General features: G+C 41.7%; 1 protein-coding gene across 2 annotated transcripts in view; it reads left to right on the top strand.

Moving 5' to 3' along the window:
- TRPC7 (transient receptor potential cation channel subfamily C member 7) overlaps positions 1-22,941 on the top strand; it is a 66,033-nt gene that overhangs the window by 28,469 nt on the left and 14,623 nt on the right. For both annotated transcript variants that reach the window (XM_031055255.1, XM_031055256.1), the window contains exons 3-6: positions 6,211-6,375; positions 12,477-12,693; positions 17,501-17,734; positions 19,523-19,787. In XM_031055255.1, the coding sequence (XP_030911115.1) occupies positions 6,211-6,375; positions 12,477-12,693; positions 17,501-17,734; positions 19,523-19,787 (881 nt within the window). The remainder of the gene's footprint in view (positions 1-6,210; positions 6,376-12,476; positions 12,694-17,500; positions 17,735-19,522; positions 19,788-22,941) is intronic.

The raw sequence follows: 22,941 nt of genomic DNA, 5'->3' as shown, positions 1-22,941 counted from the left end.
TGCAGAGCACACAATGTGTGTGGTCCAGATCCCACCTGGTTTTTCCAATGTGTGGATCCCTGCAGGAGCACTGCTCCTCTGTTCCTGACAGCACAGAACCACAGAATGGTTTGGGTTGGAAAGGGACTTTAAGGATCACCCAGGTCCAACCTTCCTGCCATGGGCAGGGCTGGCAAAATGGGAAAAGCCATGTGTGCAACCCATTTGCTGCCCCCTTCTTTTTCACTTGTAATTCAGGGGCCCAAAGTGCCAATTGAAACCCTTTGGATGGCTCACTTGAGTCAGCATCTTCCCTCACATTTCTGGCATTTGAAGCATTACACACCCAGCCCAGGGTTCCTGTGAGCAGGTGCTGCAGCCTAAAATGTGTTAATAAATGTAGGCTTGCAGAAGCAAAGAGCTACATCAAAAGATAAATGCTTAATAATGAACCCAGAAAGGTTGCTCCAAGGACATGAATGCAGCTACATGATGGAAAGAGAAATTGCTCATCCCTGCCCCTGCCAGTGCCTCTTGACATCCCCAATGTTCTCCTGAAAGTCTATTTATGCAGCTCCTTTTTAGGTCACACTCAGTGATTAAACACCCTGAAGTTTGCCATGAGGCTGACAGGGAAGGCACGAGCTGAGAGGACAGGACAGGAGCACCTCAGGACTTTGCAGTGCCAGGTTCATGTTGTTAGCTCTGATCTGCAGGGTTTTATCTGCTTTCACTGCTTCACTGATGAGTTTTGCCTTCCTGCCACAGCCCCTGGCTATTCAGGGTAGGCTACATTAGCAAAGTGAGATGATCCTGTCTGAGTGGTTCATTCTTTTGCCTCAGTGGTAGATTTCTGTACTTTTAAGGGAAATGGAATTATTTCAGTAATAAAAGAGATACTGGTTTCTTTCTGCACAATTAATTCCAGTCATCTGAGGCTGACCTCTGTCTCTTAGCTGTCTTGCCATAAATTTCCTTACTTCTGCTGACACCATTTTTCTGTCCAAGATAAGAGACTGTCCCCTCTCCTCTCCTCTCCTCTCCTCTCCTCTCCTCTCCTCTCCTCTCCTCTCCTCTCCTCTCCTCTCCTCTCCTCTCCTCTCCTCTCCTCTCCTCTCCTCTCCTCTCCTCTCCTCTCCTCTCCTCTCATTACAGGCTCTTTCTCTGTTCAATATCATAGAAAATTAAAAACTAAAAGTCTTTCTATTGCATTGCTTTCTATCAGAAGTAACTTTCTATATGTTTATAAAGGTACTTTATCATCTGTGGAGTGAAACTCCCGCTTTTTTGAGCAACTATGCTAAGGAAAAACTCTCATTCTGTCACAAGAGCTCAGAAGTGTTTCCCCACAATGCATATAGCATGTTAAGCTACCAGAGAGAGCTGTCACACATCAAATTAAATGGAAATGTGAAAAAGTGATCACTCAATGTGATATCCACAGTGGTCTCTGAAAAACCCTCTTTATTCCTATATGTAAAACTCTTCTTTTAGGCCCTTTCAATTCCCACTGAACTCTTCGAGAAACTTTTTCCATATTCCAGATAAATATTCATGTCTCTTATTTAATCCCCTGTAGCACAGGGCAGGGCTTTTGGAGGTGTCAATACTTACCTGAGTCTTCCACTACCTCTCAAAAATGCTCGTTTGGTGGCTTCATTATTTGAGCTGATTGCTGTGTGATTTTATTATGGAGGTTTTTTGAACTTTTTTTAAACTTAAAAAGCTGTGTGAGTGATAGGCTGGAGGGAAGTACAATTTTCTTCCTATATCAAGAGGTATGCACAGTACCAGGAAAATCCACTGCCATCTACTGGGATCCAGGGCCCTGGGGTGCTTTCTGAATGCAGAAGCACTGCAAAACATTTTGCTTGAGCTTGCAGCTCCTGATGCATTACCTTAGTGACTCTGCCCAGGAGATAAAGCACTCAATGCTTTTAAGTGGTTGGTTTTGGAGCCAGGCAATCCCCTCCACTGCCAGGGCTTCCATTTCAATCAGAGATTTCCTGCCCCTCTGCACAGCCCTGGTCACACTGCTCCTTCTTGTCTGCAGCTCAGGAGCACCCACGGTTTGTCCCTAAAAGCCTCCTTGCCTCATTTTCCAGCTCTGAGGAAAGGAAAAGAGCATTTAATGGGAACATTGAAAAAGCAGTGCAGCATTCAGTCCTCTGAAATTCAATATCACACATCACCATTTGTCATTATGCTTTGAAGCATTCTGCCTTGAAGCCTTTGTCTCAAGCTCTGTTCTTCTCCATGCTAAGTGTCTAACCAAAGCATTAGTGTAATCTTTACCTTGGTGTCAGTGCCCATCCCCAGGGAAGACAGAAAGGTAAATGTAACATCTCTGAGGCGATCTAAGACCAGTTTCTGAAATGTTAACAGAGAGAGGGCTGGCAGTGCCCAAGGGGTCACTGTGTGTTTCATTAATATCTGATGGGGAAAACAATGAAAACTGTACTGCTTGCTGTAAGCAACTAACAGATTAAAACTCATTCATGCTCTGATCTTTAACTTATCATCGTTTTATCAGCTCTGATCCTTATTTTTCCCTCATTTTTGTAATAATCAGAGTAAGATGATGTCCTGGGGTGACTTTATGATGCTGAATTATATCTCCATTCATCTGTTTAGCCCAGAAATAAATTTTGTGCCTTTAAAATTAAGTCCAAGAACAAAGGAGGGGAGAGGAAAAGGAGTGAATTTTTTTGTGTCTGCATTGAAAAACAAAGAGCTTCAGCTATCTGTGTTGTCTGCAGCATGGGCAGGGAGCAGGAGAGAACTCACCTTTGACTTTAGTTAGGTTTTTTTTTAGTTAGCTGAGGCTGGAATGTTTTTTGGAGCTGTTCAGCTGTTGCTCAGTCTGGGAACACCAGGACTACCATCCAGGGCCCCCCAGGCTGCACTGCAGCTGGGACACCAGACCTGAGCCTCAGAGAGACCAAGAAAACACCAAGGACATACCCACGAGAAAGACTTTCTCCAAACCACAGAAGGATTTTCTGAATTTCCCATCTCTTCAGAACAAGAAGAGGTTCCATTGTTCAATATTATTAATCTTTTCATGTTTGTGAGTGCTTTGCTCGTTAAATAAACAGTGTTTTCCACTTTTCCCCAAGGAAATCTTTTCCCAAACCAGTGGCGGGGAGGGGCTGCTTCAATTTGCTCTCTAGAGGAACTCCTTTGGAGGTTTTTTCCCACGTTTGCCATAAACCAGGACAAAAACTCTCTTGGTGCTCAACATGGGGCTTGAGAAAGTGGAAAAAGCCTGTACTGATTACATTTTAGTTGTATTTTGTAATGGGATAAATCAGTCAGTAGCCATGCTGCTTGAATTCATTATGTCTCTCTGGATGGAGGCCGTCATGTGTCTCTGGTTCCTAGGCTTTTCTGAGCTTTTGACACTTTTCTGGTCCCTGGGCTTATTTTCTTCTCTGGAGATAGCTCCAGTATTGTCCCTAACACGCAGCTTTTACAGTAGAGGGGCACGGGTTAGAACAGCTACTGTTGTTCTAATCAACAATAGATTGTGCTGGGCTGATAACGATTTATAGGAAGTTTACAGAGGTACTGGGGTTTGTTCAAGGTGTGTATGGATTGTGGTTTCTTCATCCTAGCCTGTGTCCTAGTTCCAGTAGCATGTTTTGGGGGTTTATTGGTAATTGCACCCAGTTTGTTAGAGGAGGAGCAGAGGATGAAGCTTTTCAGCCTTTCCCTTCCTTCTTCTCCTTTGAATCTGTTACATCACTTTTTTAGAATGTTCTGTTTCCCCTGAATGTTAAAGAGACCACTTTCCTGGTAGTTTATCTGGTAAGCTTCCTCTATTTGTGGTCTGCAGCATGTCTAGAGTGAGGGCTGAGACGTCCAGAGGGGCTGATGAGACCCCTGACCCAGGAGGGGACCCAGCCATGGAAAATCCTCAGTGCTGTGGGGAATGGGAGGATTTGGGCCAAACAGAAGACAGATGAACACCATCTAGGCTCTGCGGCACTCTGCCTGTCTTTATTGCCTTCTACAAAATAAATTGTTCCACTGAACTGGGTTTTATGGCAATTCCTTCTCAATTTTCCTATACTTGTATTTTTATTGTAGCTGTTTCCAGACACATTGAAAAAATGGACAGATTAAAATGTCTGATGAAGTCTCTGAAATGCCAACCAGAAGTCTTTGACTGTCTCATTGGCAAGGACAACTGAATTTCTTTGTTTGAGCGAATCCTGAACAATTACAACAGGAGGAGGAGGTCTGGATATTGCCTGGCCCCTTCATCCCAAAGTCTGCACATTCACCAGTGTCATTTCCCTTCCCATGAGTCACTACAAGTGTGGTTGAATTCATGATATCTGGAAATAATATTTGCAAAAGGGATCAATTCTCTACTGAGCTTCCTTCCACTTTGTTTTTCTGTCCATTTGCCAGGAAGATTACAAGCCCAAGCAGCATTAGGACAAACATCAACACCAGGCAATAGGAAATGCCTCCTTGTAATATTGCTGTCATCACCTCAACCTCTCACTTGAAATGCTCAGAAGGACTAGGACTCATGACTTATAATTACTTTTTTTTTTTTTTAAGCATTCTTTTTCATGAAAGCAGCTTAAAAGAAAGACTATTTAAATGTTAATATTTCCAGGAAAAAAATTCTAAAGACAAAAGAGGTTAAAAGTACCCATCAATTTTCTTTGTTCTGATTGATTTATTCAGTAGAAGGGGTAGAGTCTCATTTTCTTTTGTTTTTTCCTTCTTTTTGAGAAATGTAGACCCCAATGCCTAATTCATCTCAAAACAGCTGCTAATGTGCTATTAATGAAGGAAAAGTGTTACTGCAGAGCAATCCTAATTACTGTGCAACTGTACTTCTTCCTGAACAGTAACAGTTCTGTTAAGCAAACATCTCAAAAAGAGTCCATTAAGTTCCCAAATCGATCATCGTTCACAGTGATGATGAAAGCACAGTTAGAATTTTTTCTGTTTTTCAGTCCCAAGAAAACTACAGATGCCAGCTGAAATCCTCCAGCAAGGGCAAGGGGTGGCTGCCAGGCATGGTCCCTGTCCCTGTCCCTGTCCCTGTCCCTGTCCCAGTCCCTGTCCCTGTCCCTGTGGCCCCCGAGCCCTCAGCAGCCTCTGCTTTCCTCCTCTCCTTTTTTCTCGACCCCCTTCCTCCTCCCCTTCGCCTCCAGAAAGTTCTACTCTTTGAAAGAGCAGAGCATTTTACATTTCCCTCCTAGGAACATTTATTCAGCCACAGAACTAATAAATGAAACCCTCAGTTCTACTTATGAAATCAGCTGCACCAGCAACATATTTATTTTTCATTTTTTCTTTCTACTCTTTTGCACTTTAATTATCCTTCTTTGTGATTAAAATAGCCACATTCTAAATTCAATCACCTCAAAGAACAAAATTAACTAAAGTTTAATCTTTTATTATAAAACTGTTAGGTAGGATCTGGTGGTGCTGTAATTTTGCCATTAAGAAACTGCCCTTTTCACTTTTCTGCCATTCACCTTTTTTTACCTCTTTTTTTTTTTTTTTTTTTTTTTTTACTTCTGAGCAGTAAACTGAAGAGTCCCAGTTACAGGGTACAAAACAGGTACTTTCTGTACCAGAGCACCACAGCTTTCCCTGCTGCTTTTGAATTTGTCTTTTTGTCCTATCAGTAAAGAATGAGCTGTCATATTTTGAAAGGTACTCTGAGATAAAGCATTTAAAGTAGCAAAATACCAGCCAGATCTCATCATTTGCAGGAGAGCCCTGCAGAATGGCTCCCTTTTGGTCTTTACAAAGTGAATAGAACAATTTAATATTAGTGCTGTGTTAAGCTGCTGTGTCAATGGCCTTGGCAAAGTCATCACAGCGTTTTCCAGCCTGACTTCCAAGCCCCTCTCTGTGTATTTTCTGAATCTCAGGGTACACTGTCTTACCCCAAGAGGAAACTTGCTCAGAGGCATTTTGTCAGTGCTGACCACTGATGGATTTTGGTTTTCGCTCAGACATTCTGCTTTTTAATCATACAAAATAGCTTTTCTCTAGAGAAGACAAGGAGCAGAAGTGATGCACGTTCTGCCACCACCTGGGGGTCCTGTGTGCCTGGTTTGCACTTTTCTGTTTGTTTGTTTTATGGACAACATGACCTGTCATGTTCCACGGGCAAGTTCAGAAGGTTTTTCCCTGAAATCTCTTCCTCTTCAGACAATGTTACTGATGTCTCTGTTTCTGCTTTTCTTGCAGTTCGTTGCTCACCCCAACTGCCAGCAGCAATTGCTCACCATGTGGTATGAAAACCTCTCAGGCCTACGGCAGCAATCCATAGCTGTGAAGTTCTTGGCTGTTTTTGGGGTCTCCATCGGGCTGCCCTTCCTTGCCATAGCCTACTGGATTGCTCCCTGCAGCAAGGTACAAACTCCTGATGGGCTGTTTACAGGCAGTTTTACCCAGGGCCTGCAGTGAAACCCCAGATTTTTCCATCAAGATGTTGGGAAGTGATTCATGGTATCCTCTAAGATTGCCCCAGGGGAGAGCAGGCTTGGGGTGTTGCTTGACAGACACAAATGGAACTGTCATGGTCTGAGATTCATCTTTACAGGGAAAGAAGTGAGGTGGTTGGCAAAGAGGGTGAGGGAATGGGTGACAAGAAAACAAAAGGAAAAAGAAATTTGTAGGAGATAACAACACAGGAGTGTAAAGAAGAAAAAATAGAAGAGCCACCAAAACTGGAAGTAACTAAAGGAGAAGATTCTTGTTTTAGTTAACTCTGATGTTTAAGTTCTTATTCTTTTATGCACTTTTTGTTGTGGATTCCTCTTTTCTTTGGGTCTCCTTTGTTACCTTTCCTCCTTCTTTCTGAGCTTGTGGTTTTAATTAGTGGAGCATTGTTGTGGTTTTAGTTAATGCAGCATTATTTTGGTTTTAGTTAATGCAGCATTATTGTGGTTTTAGTTAGTGTAACATTATTATGACACATGGGCCTGAAACTCTGGCAAGCCCCAGAAGAACTTCTTAGTGTTGCAACAAGGATTAGACTTAATCATAAAATCTTTATGGTTTTGAGGGAAGAGATGATGAAACTCAGAATACTGCTGTATACCTAAATATAGATCAAATGGAGGAGGAGAGTCTGTTGAGACCTTGAGGTCAAAGGACCGGAGCCAAACATTAACTTAGGTAAAATCTCAAGTGGTTTGTGGTATGAAATCTGTAGAGGTTTCATCCTGAAAGAATCTGCTCAAACAAGTGGAGATAAATAGGTGTGTGGCTGAGTGATAAACAGCTTTGTCACTGCTCTTGCCATAGAAAAAGGGGTGGCAGGGGAGAAGATAATTTCATATTCATCAATACCCAGCAACATCATCCCTTACAAGGTAGATGTCTTCTGCAGGAGGCTTGTCACAGGTACATAAATTTGATAAAAATGACCCCTGGCACTGGTATTCAGTCCTGAAAGTAACTTCTTCCACTTCCTCTAAAAACCAGTGAGGAATCCTTTCTAAATGTTTGAAACTCAAGTAGTTATAGATACATCAATTAGTATTGAGGAAAGACTATAATTTGAAACACATATTAATGCAATCAGAAAAAGTCCTTCAGTACATCTGAGATACTAAAACACATTTAAGTCTTGGTCTTCTCCAAAATAGCTCCAAGAGGAGCACTTTGTGTTAGAGGATATGAGGATGTAACTTCATCTCCTCGAGGTCTGTCCCAACACAAAGCCCCTCATTTTTCATGGGTACCAGCCAGGACTCAGAGGTGCTCACAGAGAGGTTCATGTGAAATCCAGGCCGTGCTGTGGGTGCTTTTGGCTGGCTCACAGAGGGAATTATTGTGTGGAATTACCACCTTGATCCCTTCATGCCAGACCCCAGTCTAGCAGGGATTTATGAAGCTGTTTAATTTCCTTCACCTCTGTTGAATGTGTTGGGAGCTGGCACACCAGCCAACAGCAACATTTGTGCTGCAGTCTCAGGATTACAGAGGCCACATTTGAATATGGCAGTAGGTGGGAAGAACAATTAGACAGGAAATAAGTGGAGAATTTAAAAGAAAAACATAAAAACTAAGAGGAAAGAAACTGAAACAATGCCCCACTAAAACTAAAACAGTTCTACAGCAGAAGTAAGAAATTATCGAGAAAGTTACTTGCTTTTAATTTCTTGAGGTAGGTGTATTAAAATTTAAAAATGGGGGGAAGGGGATACTTAACTGTTCATCAGCTTTGATTTCATTATCCTAAACTTTTCATGCATTGTCATTTTTCAATGTTCCTTCCTTCTCACCCCACTAGACTGTGAAAAACCACATGTAACCTTCTAGCACAAAGCCCAATTGAAATTTCTTTCAGGCAGGTATTGTCTTTTAATGCATGGATTTGCCTTGATCAGAACAATGTAGTCTTGATTTTTGATTGGGGCCTGCAATAGAAATAACTGAATCACAAACACAATTTTTTCCCTAAGAATTGGTACCTCACCCAAAATCATCATAGTTAATTTCAAGGGCTGCAGGTTGATCCAAGAGCCTGCTATCCTCTCACAGTCTTATTGCAAAAAATTCTACACAGGCAGCATCTCCACTCTGAGCAGCCCAGTTTTGTCCTGGTCAACTTTAAAAGTGCTTTATTTGGTTTTTACTGATGGAGCAGTCTTGATGTTACACAATTGGGCAAAGAAATAATTTTTCCACAGTAATAATCAGTTGAGACATATAACTTAAATCAGGCCTGTCTTCAGAGACTCACAGGTGCCCAGGTGTGAGACAGGGGCTCATTTCTGGACCAAGGCAGTGAGAAAAATGGAGGAAATCTCTACTGCAATAGCAATTGCTATTATAGCAATAGCTCAGTTGTCCTGAGCAACACTACTGTGTGTCACATTCTCATGATGATCAAATTCTGCAGTTTCACATGGGGTAATAGAGGAATTCACATTCAAAATTCCTTCACTGATGTATCTTTGCTAGGAACATACTTTAAAGCCTGTCCTCCCCAACAGAAAATTGTCTTTAATGAAGCTCTGTGGGGTTAGAACGTACCATACCAAATACTACCCCCCAAAAATTGGTAAATAGTATTGACTGCAGTTTGTACCTCAACCTTACATTTTTTTTTTTATTCAGTTGCCCAGAACTGACTTATTAAAACCAGTTTTAGTGTCAGTCAGTCATTCATTCACTTCTGGATGCACAGACTGTGTACACAACCCATGAAGTTTAAGCCTATCCTATCCTGAAATATCCTTGCTGACTCATCTATCTCCTGGAGGCTGTGACTCTGAAATAAACTATTGCTTTATATGTTGGTCTTCAAAATTTTTTCATTGGTGATCAAAAGAGAAAAGAGATTGGATAGAAAAATTGCACAGTCTGTTACCTGAAAATGTAATGACAAGAGCAGGAGGGGCTGTTTGGATTGTATGCAGAGCTCCAAACAGAGTTTTCTTTCTTGGGCTGGTTGAAGTGCACGCTCAAACATCACAACACAGAGAGGTCACTCACACACAGCCTCACAGTCTGGGCTGTTCTGGCATTTCCTGAAGCCACACTGGGGATTTGTGGAGAGCAGCTCCCACTGCAGCAGACTCTGCACTGTTGAAACACTGGAACTTCAATGGTTGCCTCATCTTTACCTTCTGACCCCTAAAATACATGAGATCACTGCAACAGCATCCTTCATGCTTCTGCTACAGGTACTGAGCATAGTAATGGATTTTTCCTTATGCTTCTGGAAAAAAAACCTTTTTTATTCCCACCTCTTTGAGCTGAAAAATTTTGAAGTGATATCACACTATATTTTTGTTTCAACATGAATGTATGCTTCATTATTTTTCTATCACAGAGATAGGATGCTAAGTCATGAAATTATCTTAAGAATGAACCTTTGTATTCACACACTGTCAGTGTTTCTATCTTAGCAGTAACAGCCAGACACTACCCTGCAATCCTGGTTTGATGAAAGGTGGTACTTTGGTTTTCTAAAAAATCAAGAAATTTATACACTCATGCAGTTACACACCTTGAGATTAGCTGTATCATGTTGTTTGAAAAATCTTATTGTCATAAAGCATTAGACTGGTTGGAGGAATTCACACTTCATAAGTTTTATACAGAACATTTTAGTCTACACCCTCTGTAGCTCTTAGCTAAAAATTAGATTTCTGAGATGATATAAAAAGCACCAGCTCAAAAAAAATAATGGTAAGCTTTCTGCAATAATAAATGGGACAAATGGCTGATGTAACATTAACGAAATGCAGATTTCTGTTAAATCATGAGAGAAGGGAAATTACCCACAGAATTCATTTGGTTCTGTAATACATGGGATTATTTCTCTGATAACTGAGACTATGCTACTTTAATCCAAGGTCTTGTCTTTTTTACATTTCTATAGACAGCAGGAAAAGTCTATGTGGAGAGGATTCATGATTCAATAGATTTTTTTTTTCTTTTAGTGAAATCAGGGTAGAAATGAGTCTCATACACATTGCAAATGCACTTTCTTAAAAATTTCTTGCTAAGGATCCATGGCTGGTGTTCCACTTTACTCTTGCAATCTGAACTCTCTCAGGTCATAGGAGGAAAACATCTGAGATTATTACTGTGTGATTTCTGACCTATCCCATCACCCCATCAGCTCAGTACTGAAATTATAAATTCTACTCCAAAGCATCAATCTACACAACATCAACCATAATAAACTGTAGAGAACTACACCAATGGTGACAGCACAGGAGGTGAACAGAACTGTAAGGGTTGAGACTGGTTTTAACACTTCATCCACTCCTATGTCTGCTATATTATTCCTAGACAAGATTAAATAAACTTAGGTTTCAAGCCAGTGCAATATCTAGCCAACTAAACATGTCCTTACTGACCTCAGAGAATGTCAATAAGGACCTCAGGAAAGAGCAGATATTTTCATTTTCTTTAATGGAAAGTCTCTTCAGTATTTAGGAGCGTGCACATTTTCGAATAGTATTTCCTATTCTGTCAACTTAATAAAATATTTTATTGACATTTTTTAAACTCTGATAAGAAAAACAAATAAACCCCAGAAATCTAGTACTTCCTTTGAATTTCTGCTAGACCTAGAGACCTCTGCTTTTGAAATATTTCCTGTTCTGCCATAAGCAGAGACCAGGGCTCCTTGGAATTAATCTGCTATTGGAGATAAATATGAAAACAAGTAATTTCCTTTTTATGTCCTTTTTCCTATGAAGTTTTGTCATCAAATCTGTCGATATTAGGAAAAAATGGATGATATCTTGGCATCAAAGGGAAGGGATCAATGAGTAATAAACTGAAAAAAAAATTCCAATTGGCTTTGAAGGGAGTTTGGAAAGGCCCCATCACAGCCAGCTCTTCCATTGCTCCCTGTAGTGTCCAACACTACAGGCTTTGGCCCTAGTGCTCCTGAAAATGCTTCTACTCTTTCCATCTTTCTGGAGTAATGTTTTCTTGGGTCACAGAAAATTTAAAATTTGAAAAGTGATATTTAAATTCATTAACCAAGAAAGCTTGTCAAGAAGAGCAGAACAATTATCTGTAGTGAAGAGACCTGCTGCTCTTGTTCTTGGCTTAGTGTCTTGAAATAAATCCTTGTATTCTGGGAGTAATTCTCCAGCTTTGATACTAATTATGAAAGACTATCATAGCAAAACATTTGAAAAGCATTACTAAAGCATATTTAAACAGAAGGCTGTTTCTTACACATTGATAATGAACCAAGAATTCACCACTAATAAAATATTCTAACATATAAGGATGAGAATTGTGTCCATCATTAGCATTTATATTGACACACAAGTGCATTCATATAACACAAACAAACATGTCTCTCATATAAATGTCCTGGCTCTTCATTTTCCACTCACCATATGGCCAGGGCAATTAGTTATTACATGTGGGTTTAAAGAGGCATTGCCATGCATAGAAAATTACCCAATGCATAATGTCTAGTAATAGCAAATAACAACTTGAACAACTCTAAACCCGATTTAGCTAATGATCCAGAATCAATTACTGAATCCTTTTAACCCTGGGCAAAAGGTTTCAAATTTTATAGTGAAAACCATCTAGGACATCACATTAAATGTCACTGTTAGGTTGGATGTGACATACATACATGTGATCAGGGTCTAAGAAAAAAGTTTTTATTCTGCATGTTCTTCAGCTTATATACTCTTAAAAAAGTGTGATCTTAAGTCATTAACTACATCACAATAACTTATTATATGCATTGGTGCAAAGCAATTAGTGTCAATATAATTGGCAAAAGTTTTACAGAAATTTAATAAGGCACGTATACACATTTACTTATGCACATAGTTTAGCTTACAAAAATTTTCATGTATCTTGTTTCCATGCTGACAGCCTTGTCTTCTTTTTTTGCTATGGATACACTAAAAAATAATCAATTGTTATTTCTTTTATTAACTCAGCTTTGCTTGCAGGCTAGCTGAGGTGAGTAAATAAAAACCTTCTGACTGCATGTTCCATTGCAGCTGGGACGTACCCTTCGAAGTCCTTTCATGAAGTTTGTGGCTCATGCAGTTTCTTTCACAATCTTCCTGGGACTGTTAGTGGTGAACGCCTCAGATCGGTTTGAAGGGGTCAAAAATCTCCCCAACGAGACCATCACGGATCATCCAAAACAAATATTCAGAGTCAAAACAACCCAGTTCTCATGGACAGAATTGCTGATCATGAAGTGGGTATTGGGTAAGTAAGACCAAAGTGTCCACAAGTGCTCTGTGGAAATTCAACATCATTAGGAATGGCATAATACATAATGGCAAGACAGAGAAAAAAAGAAAAATTAAAAAAAACCAAAAACAACCCCCCCCCCCAAAAAAAAAACAAAAACCAGAAAACCAACAAAACCAACAAAACCAACAAAACCCCAAGCTAAACAAACAAAAAGCCCAAACCAATTAAACTCCCCAACTGAAACAACCCACTATGAGTCTAGAGGTTGATGTCAAGAGTTCTGATTAAAAGAGGAGCAAAGAAGACTTTGATCTTGGCCACCACTTTTGAAAACATTGAATAATGCTTAGCAAATTCTCATTTACCTGATTTTCCACTTTCCATCATAAATGCTATAGATGTTGCCTATTTATCTCTGTTGATTTAATCACTGCATCTTAAAGAAGGTAATATTATAATAGAAACCTGTGGCTTCACTCTGGGACAAAGTGAGCAGAAAGAAGTGTGGTGAGTCTGTCTGATTTATTACCCTGCCATGGGCTCCTACTGTAATTCACTGAATCTCAGCGTCTTTGTCTGCAAAATGAGTATAATGTCATTTGCTCTTCTTGTAGTGCACTCCAAGGTCTAGTGATGAAACCTTCTAGGCAAGTAAGAACGAGATTTTATGAAATCCTTAGTATGAATTTTTTACTGGTGAGAGGACAGTGCAGTGCTCAAATCTTACAACAGAAATTAAGGTATTCAGCAATTACAAAGTAAGGATTCATGTGGGTGAACCCTTTGAGTATGAAAGTGTACCACATCCACAGGTCAAATTTCTAAGGAGTTTCAGACAAATTCAGATGTCTCACTTTTCCTACAGGCATCGTTTAGTCCTGGCAGGTCACTTAGTTTGAACCACTAATCTAAACAAGTTCAGGAGAATTTATTGGGAAATTGAGCTTATCAACTCTGTAGAATCTTTGTCTACCTCTTCTGTATCTATTTTTGTTCACCACCATGATTTTGATTCTCTTCTTGCAGCAAATAATTCCACTGTTCCATAAGTACTGATGTCATTAAATTCCCCTGAAAAAATAGGATATGGCTGCTCTATCTGATGACTTCCTGGCCAGTGTTTCTTTGTTCCCCGTCCCTGTGATAATCAGAGTCCCATACAGGATATTAGGCTAGAAAATACTGAACAGATGCCAGACTGGATAGAGTAAGACTGTAAGATTTATTTTTAAAATTATATTAAAGCAGTTGGACAATATGATTAGATTTTAAACTAGGAATTCTTTTCTTATAGGCAGTAGGTATCTGTCTGCTTGTTGAGTTCCTGAGAGATGAAGAAAACATTTCATTTAAAGAGAAGGTTTTCACTTTTCTGGGAGTAGAAAGGTGATTCATTGTACAGACTCCTGAATATAATGAGATTTTCTAATGACTGCCTACATCTGCACTGACAATCTTCTCTGGCCATTTTACCTGCCTGCCTCCATAAAGCTTCAAGTAATGTTTCAGCAATACTGAGGTGAAAGTTTGGTGCCATGACCTGCAGACAACTGCACTTGTTGAGCCCCATGTGTGACCCTGAACTTCAAGGACTGTAAAAGCACTAAGGGTAGCAGCTTTTGGTGCTAAAATCTTACAGATATTATAAATACCTATATGCAAGTAGAAATACAACTAAAGGGGCCAACATAGACCTACCTAGTGGCCTTCTCTGATGGAGTGACTGTGTAAGTGCACATGGACAAGCTGCAGATGTCACTTAACTGGACTTCTGGAAAGCCCTTGGCATGGATCCCCACAACATCCTTCTCTCTAAATCAGAGAGAGATGGATTTGATGGGTGGACTGATAGACGTGTAAGAAAGCTGTTGGAGGGTTGTGTGGCCAGTGGCTCAGAGTCCACTGAAGGACATTGGTGACAAGTGGTGTCCCTCAGGGTCTGTATGGGGACCAGTGTTATTTAATACCAGCATTAATGACAGAGACAGAGGGCTCAAGTGCACCCTTAGTGAGCTGGCAGATGGTAAATGCTGAGGCTGGCACACCTGAAGGATGGGATGAATTGTCCAAACAATCGTGGGGATCTCATGAGGTTAAACAAGACCAACATCCCCTTGTGTGTGGTGCACAGCAATTTTGGCTCATGCACCCAGGGCTCATTGCTTGCCTTGGCTGCCTCTTCCCTGTGGCCAGGACTTCCCATCTCTTCCTCTTCAAATGAGGAAGGCTGGCATTTTCCTCATGAACAGCATGGACAGAAGTGTGCACTGAAAGCAGGGGGTTTATTTCTAAATCCCCACTGCAAAAGCAGCCAGGGTAGCAGTTAAACTCTAAAGCAGATGCAATCTGAGCACTATTAATCTCTTAATCCAACAGCTTTTGGTGGACCCAGGAAGGCTCAAAGGCAGCTCTGCAACATCAGCTGCTCCTCATTTATGTACCAGGCCAGAGGATATAAAAATCTGACAAACTGTTCCTTTTTGTGCACAGGTGGTGAACAGCACTTCTTGCACACTCCCATTTTTCTTCCAGATGGGCTGTGGCTGTATCTTGACTCTCCTTCCCCTGCTGAAACCAGAATTGCCCATCAAGGTGACATTTCTGATTATCCCTGCTGTGGGAACAAGAGACATGTAGAAGCTGGAGCCTAGGAGCAGGAGCTGCTCACATCCCACATCTTGAGCATCAGACTCAGGGAAACACCCCCTGCCAGAGCCATTGGGGGCCTCAGAAACACCACTGCAATCTAATCCTGGCAGAGCTGCTTTGTCTAACTACTTCTCCTTATTTCTTACATCTCATGTTATGTCCCATCCCCTGATTTTTAGCTGATTTTTCTCTTCTCAATACTTTTATTGAGGAGAAGCTTTAAATTACTCTCTCACAACGTATATACAATTACCAGCAGTACTGACCAAGTAATTTCTGTAACTTTTCTACTCGTCCTGAACAGACATTTTTAAAAAATGATTGCCACAAAGTTAGGGAAAAGAACAGTGGAAATTATAGGCCAATAGCACGTCACTTTCGCAGATGGATTCTTATTTTAGTCAGACTCCTCAGTTTTAGACACTTCTTCATTAATCTGTGGCTCAGGTATATTAAGTGAGAAAGATTAAAAATAAATTTGGATGGGAATCATTTCTGGTCATCAGTGAACAAGTGCTTTGTTGGGCAGTGCTACCACGCATGTGATATTTCCTTAAGTGCTTTAGTACCTTTTTAAAGCACACATGTAATGCACAGGGCTAATGGCTCCTATCCATCATTTCTGGAATGCTTTTTTTTTTCAGGGTAGAAATGTTTCTTTAATATTTCATCCTTGCTCCAGGAAAATTCCTGAGAAACCAATTCTCCCACCTTCTGCCTTAGGCTATTTATTATTAAATCTCACTCTTGGTGAGTGACAGTGTGGGATGAAATTCCTGCTTTTACACAGCCAAGCACCATGGAGGAGGAGAGCTGGGAGGCTCCTCTCCTGCCCTCTGCTCAGCATCCTGCAGATCTCAGGCTCTCTCCCAGGACAGACCCAAATCAGGGCACATCTCCAGGGAGATCCCAGGGCTGTGGAGGTCACAGGCTCACTGTGACCTTGGCTGATGGTGCTATGGAGAGCTCAGCTTTCCTTTTTCTCTTTAAATCCTTCCCCATGCACAAGGACTGAGAGCAGCAGCTCTCCTCTCCTCCACCTCAGGCTAAATTCCCAGTGACCTGTTTCCCTCTCTGTAACCCCAGTGCACCTCTGGGGACACCCCAGGAGCTTCAGAAGGAGCCAAGCAAAAGCATTTACATGCCACATCACAAGAGCTTCCAGCAGAGAGGATGAAAGGAGTTCACAGAAAGGAGAAGATTGCAGGAGGTCACACGGAAATTGGCAGGCGCTGCTCCTCCTTGATTAAATGTGAATTTTGCTGCTGCTATGGAAACAGGACTGGGTAGAGAGCAGGAAATATTTATCTGTGGGTTAAATATTCCAACACTTTAGCTATTCAGGAGCAAGATTTTGGCCCTGGAGCTCTGCTGGGATTGAAAGCTGGGCAAATTGGTAAATCTGACCTGAGCTCTTCGACTGAATTCACTTGTCCGCTCCAGCTCTTCCCAGTAGGACATGGATGTCAAATATTTGAATTCACTGGGTTTGGCATTTAGGTTTATTTGTAAGTCTGTTGTCAGAAATCATAAATTTGGGCTAAACTCAGTGTTTTCAAAGTGGTAGTTCAGACTTTATTATATGGAAATTCATTATTTAATACAGAAAGCTTTATGAAATTGGAAAGACAGAACTTCTGCCTTACCCTTTTTTAATCATACTAAAATCACTATTGAAGAGTTCTGTTTGCATTCTCAAAATGGACACACCCACTGTCTTAGGGAAGGAGGAAAAGAGCAGCAGAGCAAGCAGTGCCATCTTCAGTGCCACGGTGTAGGAAGGTCATTCTGGGGACAAGAGAGGAAATCTAAGTTTTTTCCCAACTGCATCAGGAGTAGAATTTTCTAGTGTCATCAGAATTTCTGAACAGTGCTTTTTCTGTCATCATCAGAAATCAGCTTTTTCATTGACTTATAGAGTGACATTTTGAGATTTCTGCTTCATAATCACAAAAGGTTGTATTAATTCTTAAGAAAAGATGACATGAGCCATTCTCAATTCATATGTTTAATTAAAGAGTCTTTTGCTTTGATCTTAGAAGCCACTGCAAGCAGGAAACAGATCTGTCTGAATAAGCCAGTTAAAGATGCTCTGACAAGCAGGAAACAGATCTGTCTGAATAACCGCCTCCTGTGTTAGCCAGTTAAAGATGCTCTGGTCCCTCCACAGGTATGATATGGTCGGAGTGCAAGGAGATCTGGGAAGAGGGCCCACGTGAATATGTGGTGCATCTCTGGAACCTGCTGGACTTTGGGATGCTGTCCATCTTTGTGGCATCATTCACTGCCAGGTTCATGGCTTTTCTTAAAGCCTCTGAGGCACAACAGTACGTAGATCAGTACGTTCAGGATGATGACCTCAATAATGTCACCCTTCCCCCTGAAGTTGCTTACTTTACCTATGGTAAGATGCTTTTTGCTATCTAATACTTCCTGTTCTTTTAGGTTAATGTGCAGCAATACTGAAAGCAGCTTTCTTTTTGTGATATTTATATAGTTTTCTTCTAAATTAACCAAATTATTTTCCCTAGATCTACCCATTCCAGCCATCTTCCTAACCATTTAGAGAGGACCCGAACCTCATTCAGCCTCTGCTCTTGTGCTGCAGCTACATTCAGGTCAATCACATCCTGAAAATGTAGCTTGAGCAACAGGTAATCAGGAACTCTGAGTGAGCAGAATAGAATTTAAATTACAGATGAATTAATCTGCTTGGCTTTCCAAATGAGAGAGGAGGGAAATGTGTGAACAAACATTTCTGTTACATCCAACACCTCGACAAAAATAAATAAGAATAGCAATAAAAATAGCTGCTGCTCATCAAAACCTACATTTTTGTAGAGCCTGTATCATTTATAAGTGCTGACATGGAGAAATGCAAGCCACAGCAGTGCCTTGAAAATGTTCATTTGGATGGCTGAAATGGTTTTCCTTCGCTATACAGAAATGAACAGAGCTTCACACAGGTGTGGGGACTGGAGACATTGCACACCTCCGCCAGCTCTAGATGGGCAAATCCCATGGGGATTTTTGCTCACAGGGGGCTGCAGGAGCTCCAGAGCTGGGCACCAAGCAGCACCAGTGTCTCCCTAGGTGTTCTGGTGGTTGTTCTGGTGCTGCATGTGGGCTGGAGAGGAGAGCTGGGGCAGTATTTCCTCCACTTAGACCCAAACAGCCCCAGAGCCACAGGCCTGACCCAGAGCAGTTCCAGAGCCACAGGACCTGGGGGGCCCCACCAGCTCAGCCTCTTGCACCCCTCTCTGCCCACACAAGCCAAGAGCCACAGAGATGAGGTTGTGGCTTTTCCCTCTCTGCCTTGCTGCTCACCCATTTAAAGTGAGTTCATGACACAAAGGTGCAAAGGCGCCAGAACAGAATATCCCAACAAGATCCTGTGAATTCCTCCTTCTGCTGCTTTTCCTTTGGTTCAGATTACTGCAAATAATGCCTAAGTTCAGTGCTGTGGCCCTGAAGATGTCACATGTTTCATCTGTGAGGCGCAATCTTTCCATCAAGAACCTGAGTGGATGCAAGGACACTCATAAGCCATATTAATATAAATGTTTACATTTCAGCAGATTAGGTAAATTATGCATATCTGGGACTTTCTAAAGTAAAAATATTAGAGTAATCAGAGTTCAGAAATTGGTTTTAATTTAGAGATAATATGAAAATGGTACACAATGCTTATACCTGTTTCATCTGAACAAATCCTAACTTCCTTATCTAATGGTGGGGATAGAAGATCTTATTCTCCCTAATGCTTCCTTTCCATTTACTGACACAGAGCCCTGTATCCAAATCTACAGCTGTACTCCACTGTGTTGTGGTTTTGGTTCTCCATCTCGAGAGCTTCAAATGGAGAAAGCACAGCACAGTTAATATTCAACTAGAAAACAGAAAATATCAAGTTTGTTTAAAGCCATGCTGGTTTTTTTTCACTGTGTGGCTTCAGTAAATCCCAGTGACTTGGTAATTTCCTGCCTTTACCATGTGAAAAATACAACTAATTCACCATATTTGTACAACATGTTGTGGTCCAGTGTACAATTAACCCAAATTTGGTTTGTATTTTTTTTCTCTTTAACTCCCACCCAAATGCAAGACTGAGTCTGGAAAAGGGTCATTTATCATAGCAGCTTCCACCTAACCCTTTTTGTTACTAACACCCAGTGTACATGTATTGTTTTAGCCAGGAACAAGTGGCTCCCCTCGGATCCCCAGATCATTTCAGAAGGCCTGTATGCCATAGCTGTGGTACTCAGCTTCTCCCGCATTGCTTACATTCTTCCAGCCAACGAAAGCTTCGGCCCCCTGCAGATCTCTCTGGGCAGGACTGTGAAGGATATCTTCAAGTTCATGGTCATCTTCATCATGGTGTTCCTAGCCTTCATGATTGGGATGTTCAACCTTTACTCTTACTACCTTGGTGCAAAGTACAACCCCGCGTTTACAACGTGAGTACCCGTGGGGTGAGGCTGCTCTGCAGGGCTGGCCCCCCTGGCCCTCTGCTCAGGGGCTTCCTGCTGCAGCTCTGGGGGGAAATCACACCCAGGTTTTGACAGGGAAACTTGTACCACCGATTTATTAAAAAAATATGGATATTGATCTAGTACCGTTATCCAACTGTGACGGACAAAGTCTCTCTAACAGTTTAAAGTTAGAAAGTGCGTGTTTATTGTGGGATAGCTCCCAAATACACACTGTGATTTACAGATGATTACAGAGTCCTTTTATCTACACAAGTATTGAATACCCAAAATACAAATACATATTCATAACTTTGGTAGATCCCACTCGCCATTTCATATGGCAATTAGTTCAAAAGCTGTTAAGCATGCATAGTTTGTTCCTTGAAATGGGTCAGTGGTCCCTTTCATAGGGAGGGGTCCCAAAATGAGGAAGTAAATGAAGTCTTCCTCGTTCTGACCTTGTTACCTTTTCAATGCAAATATGACAAACGAACCCTTGGTAGAACTCCCATTCCCTGTCTTCAATTGGTTTCAGAACAGAGGAGGCCTACAATTGTCTTTTGTTCATAAAAGCTATTGATCAGTTTCTATATTCTTCATTATAAACCCAGCTAACCAAACATTGTGTTGACAAGCAATCAATTATTAGTTAACTACTAACTCTTAACTTCATCAGGGCCTACCCATTTATTTTAATTAACTCCAATAAAGCTCATCTCTAACTAAAACCTTAGCTCCTCTAAAATCTCTAAATTCCTTGAAGTTTATGTCTCACCACAGCCTGCAGCCCTGGCAGCCAGCTCTAGGCCTGAGTGTAAGGAGAGGAGCAGTTCAGATCCGGTTATTTCTGGAAATCAAAATAGCAGATCAGGGAAATATTTTGTGAGATGTTCAGTTCAATGTGTCAAGAAAAGCAGTGGAGAAGTTAAGCCTAATATTAATGTTCTTAAACCTGTGAGATGAAATGTATGTAAAATCAGGAAGACCTTTGCTTCTCCAAGAGCCAGCATTGTGGATTCAATTCCATAGGAGCCATTCATTTAAGAGTTAGACTCAATGGTCCTTGGGGGTCCCTTCCAACTCAGAATATTCTATAATTGCGTGGTCTGTTTTAGGACATCATCTCAGTGCAGCTGTGATTACTGGGTGCCCTTCTGCAGAGCCAGCTGCTGGCCATGTGCTCAAAACAGAGCAAACCACGCAGGGTGCCTGTGATGTGGGGTTCAAGTCCTGGCTGGGAGCTCACCAGCAGAAGCCACGTGAGAGCGGCACAGAGCATCACACCAGGCTCCTCTCCACAGTGGCTCTGCCTGGGCCACGCTCCCCTGCCAGCACTCCCAGCCCTGCGGAGCTGCCTGTGCTGGGCGTCCCTCCTTCACCTTGTCAGGGATGTTGGGAAGAGAAGGAGGTTGGCAAATGCCAATGGAATGAGGTTCAGGGTGAGGCTGCTGTTGAACTTACAGCCCTTTGGTGGCAGGGCAAAATGCAGCCTGGATTCTCCAGGACCCAGCAACACAAGTCCCAGTCCTGTAGGGGACAGTTGAGGTCCTGAAGGAATTTTCAGAACAGGTGACAGTCCTGCTGAGCATGAGAGATGTGTCCCAAGCATCCAGGGAAAAGCCTCCTCTCTCACTGCAGTGTGGCACCAGCAGAGCACTGGGACAGTCTGTTTTGTGTCTCAGAAATTCAACTTGACTTGCCTTAGGGACACAGGGGAGGTTTTTCCTTCCCACATACCTGTCTTGGTAAGATGTTTTCCCCTTGCTGTGAGCTGAGTTCCAGGAAACAACTCCCAAGCCATAGTGCCTGAGCCCACAGTGGTTACTGTGTGCACAGCAGACATTTGATGCTGCATTTGATGTGTCAGTCCTGGAACGTGTTACACAGTGAGCCTGGGGCTAAGCTCATCACTCCTCTTGCAGAAATTACCTTTCCAGCATCATTTCTGTCCTGCAAGTTGCTGTTGCCTCACAGTTTTACCTCACCACCCTCTTGTGCCACATGTAACCTGTAACACAATGTTTACTTTCCCCTGTTGAGCCAAATTTGCGTTCTAGACCTCTCCTGGAGCCTCAGGGTGCATTTTAATGGAAGGATTTGTGAGACCAGATGCATTTACATCTATCTGTGCTCAGTAGTTAGGGAGAAGAGAACTGAGTGTGTGGGATGTGACTTGCTTCAGATTTGAAAAGAAGAAGATGCCCTTGAAGCACAAGATTTAATGAGAATCAAGGCTGTACCATCCCTGGCTGCCTGGTGGCACAGCAGCCCTCACTTGTGGCATCCCCCAGGCACATCCCTGGAGAGCAGCACTGACAAATTCCAGTCACTGGTGCAATTCAGCACAGTAGCTCTCTTATTAGCACTCATTATCTAAGTGCATCTTCCAGTAGCTACTGTCTTTTGATTGAAATAATGATCAAATATTCACTTAAATGATGACTGCTCACTGGAGTAAAGATTGCTTTAAATGCCCAAGGGATATTTGGAGAGATCCTCCTTAACTTCAGCCTGCTGACTACTTATCCTGGGGGGACTTCATGTTCTTGTAAAGCAAATCTTCCAAGAGCATAAATTTTCCTTTCAAGAATTTGGAAGAGCCTTTAAAAATACCTACTTTCTTCTGATAATTTAAACACACAGGAGGTGGCAAATGACGATCAGTGAAAATGAGCCCTTTCATCATGTGAAACAAAGAGAACAGATTTACATTCATTCCAAAAATCCTTCTTAGACATTCCATGCAACAAACTAGAAGCCCTGAGGTAGACAGCCTCAAACAATTTTAATAAGCTAATTGCAAGGTTGTTTTGGCAGATGGGCAGACACCAGTTGTAGCAGCTGCTTTATTTTGGGTGGCTGCTTCTTGGCCTTGCTGAAGGTGGTGGTCTCCTGCTGCCATCAGCTTACTCATGGAAAGGAGGAAGATTTCAGTATTAGAGCTTGGGTATTACAGCTTTTATTACAGCTTTACAGGTATTACAACCTATTATCTTTGTTTCATTCCCTGAAAAATCCCTGGGGCACAAAGGGGTCATGCTTACTTTGGTGGCCTCATAACCCTTCTGTGACTGCAGCAGCATCACAGAAGGCATCTCCTGGGAGCATGTTGGTGAATTCTGATGAGGATAGGTGAAAT

This window comes from Geospiza fortis, unplaced genomic scaffold, assembly GCF_000277835.1.
Source record: "Geospiza fortis unplaced genomic scaffold, GeoFor_1.0 scaffold55, whole genome shotgun sequence".
Classification (NCBI taxonomy): domain Eukaryota; kingdom Metazoa; phylum Chordata; class Aves; order Passeriformes; family Thraupidae; genus Geospiza; species Geospiza fortis.
Note: the sequence above shows the minus strand (reverse complement) of the source record. Positions and strands in the feature narration are given on the sequence as shown.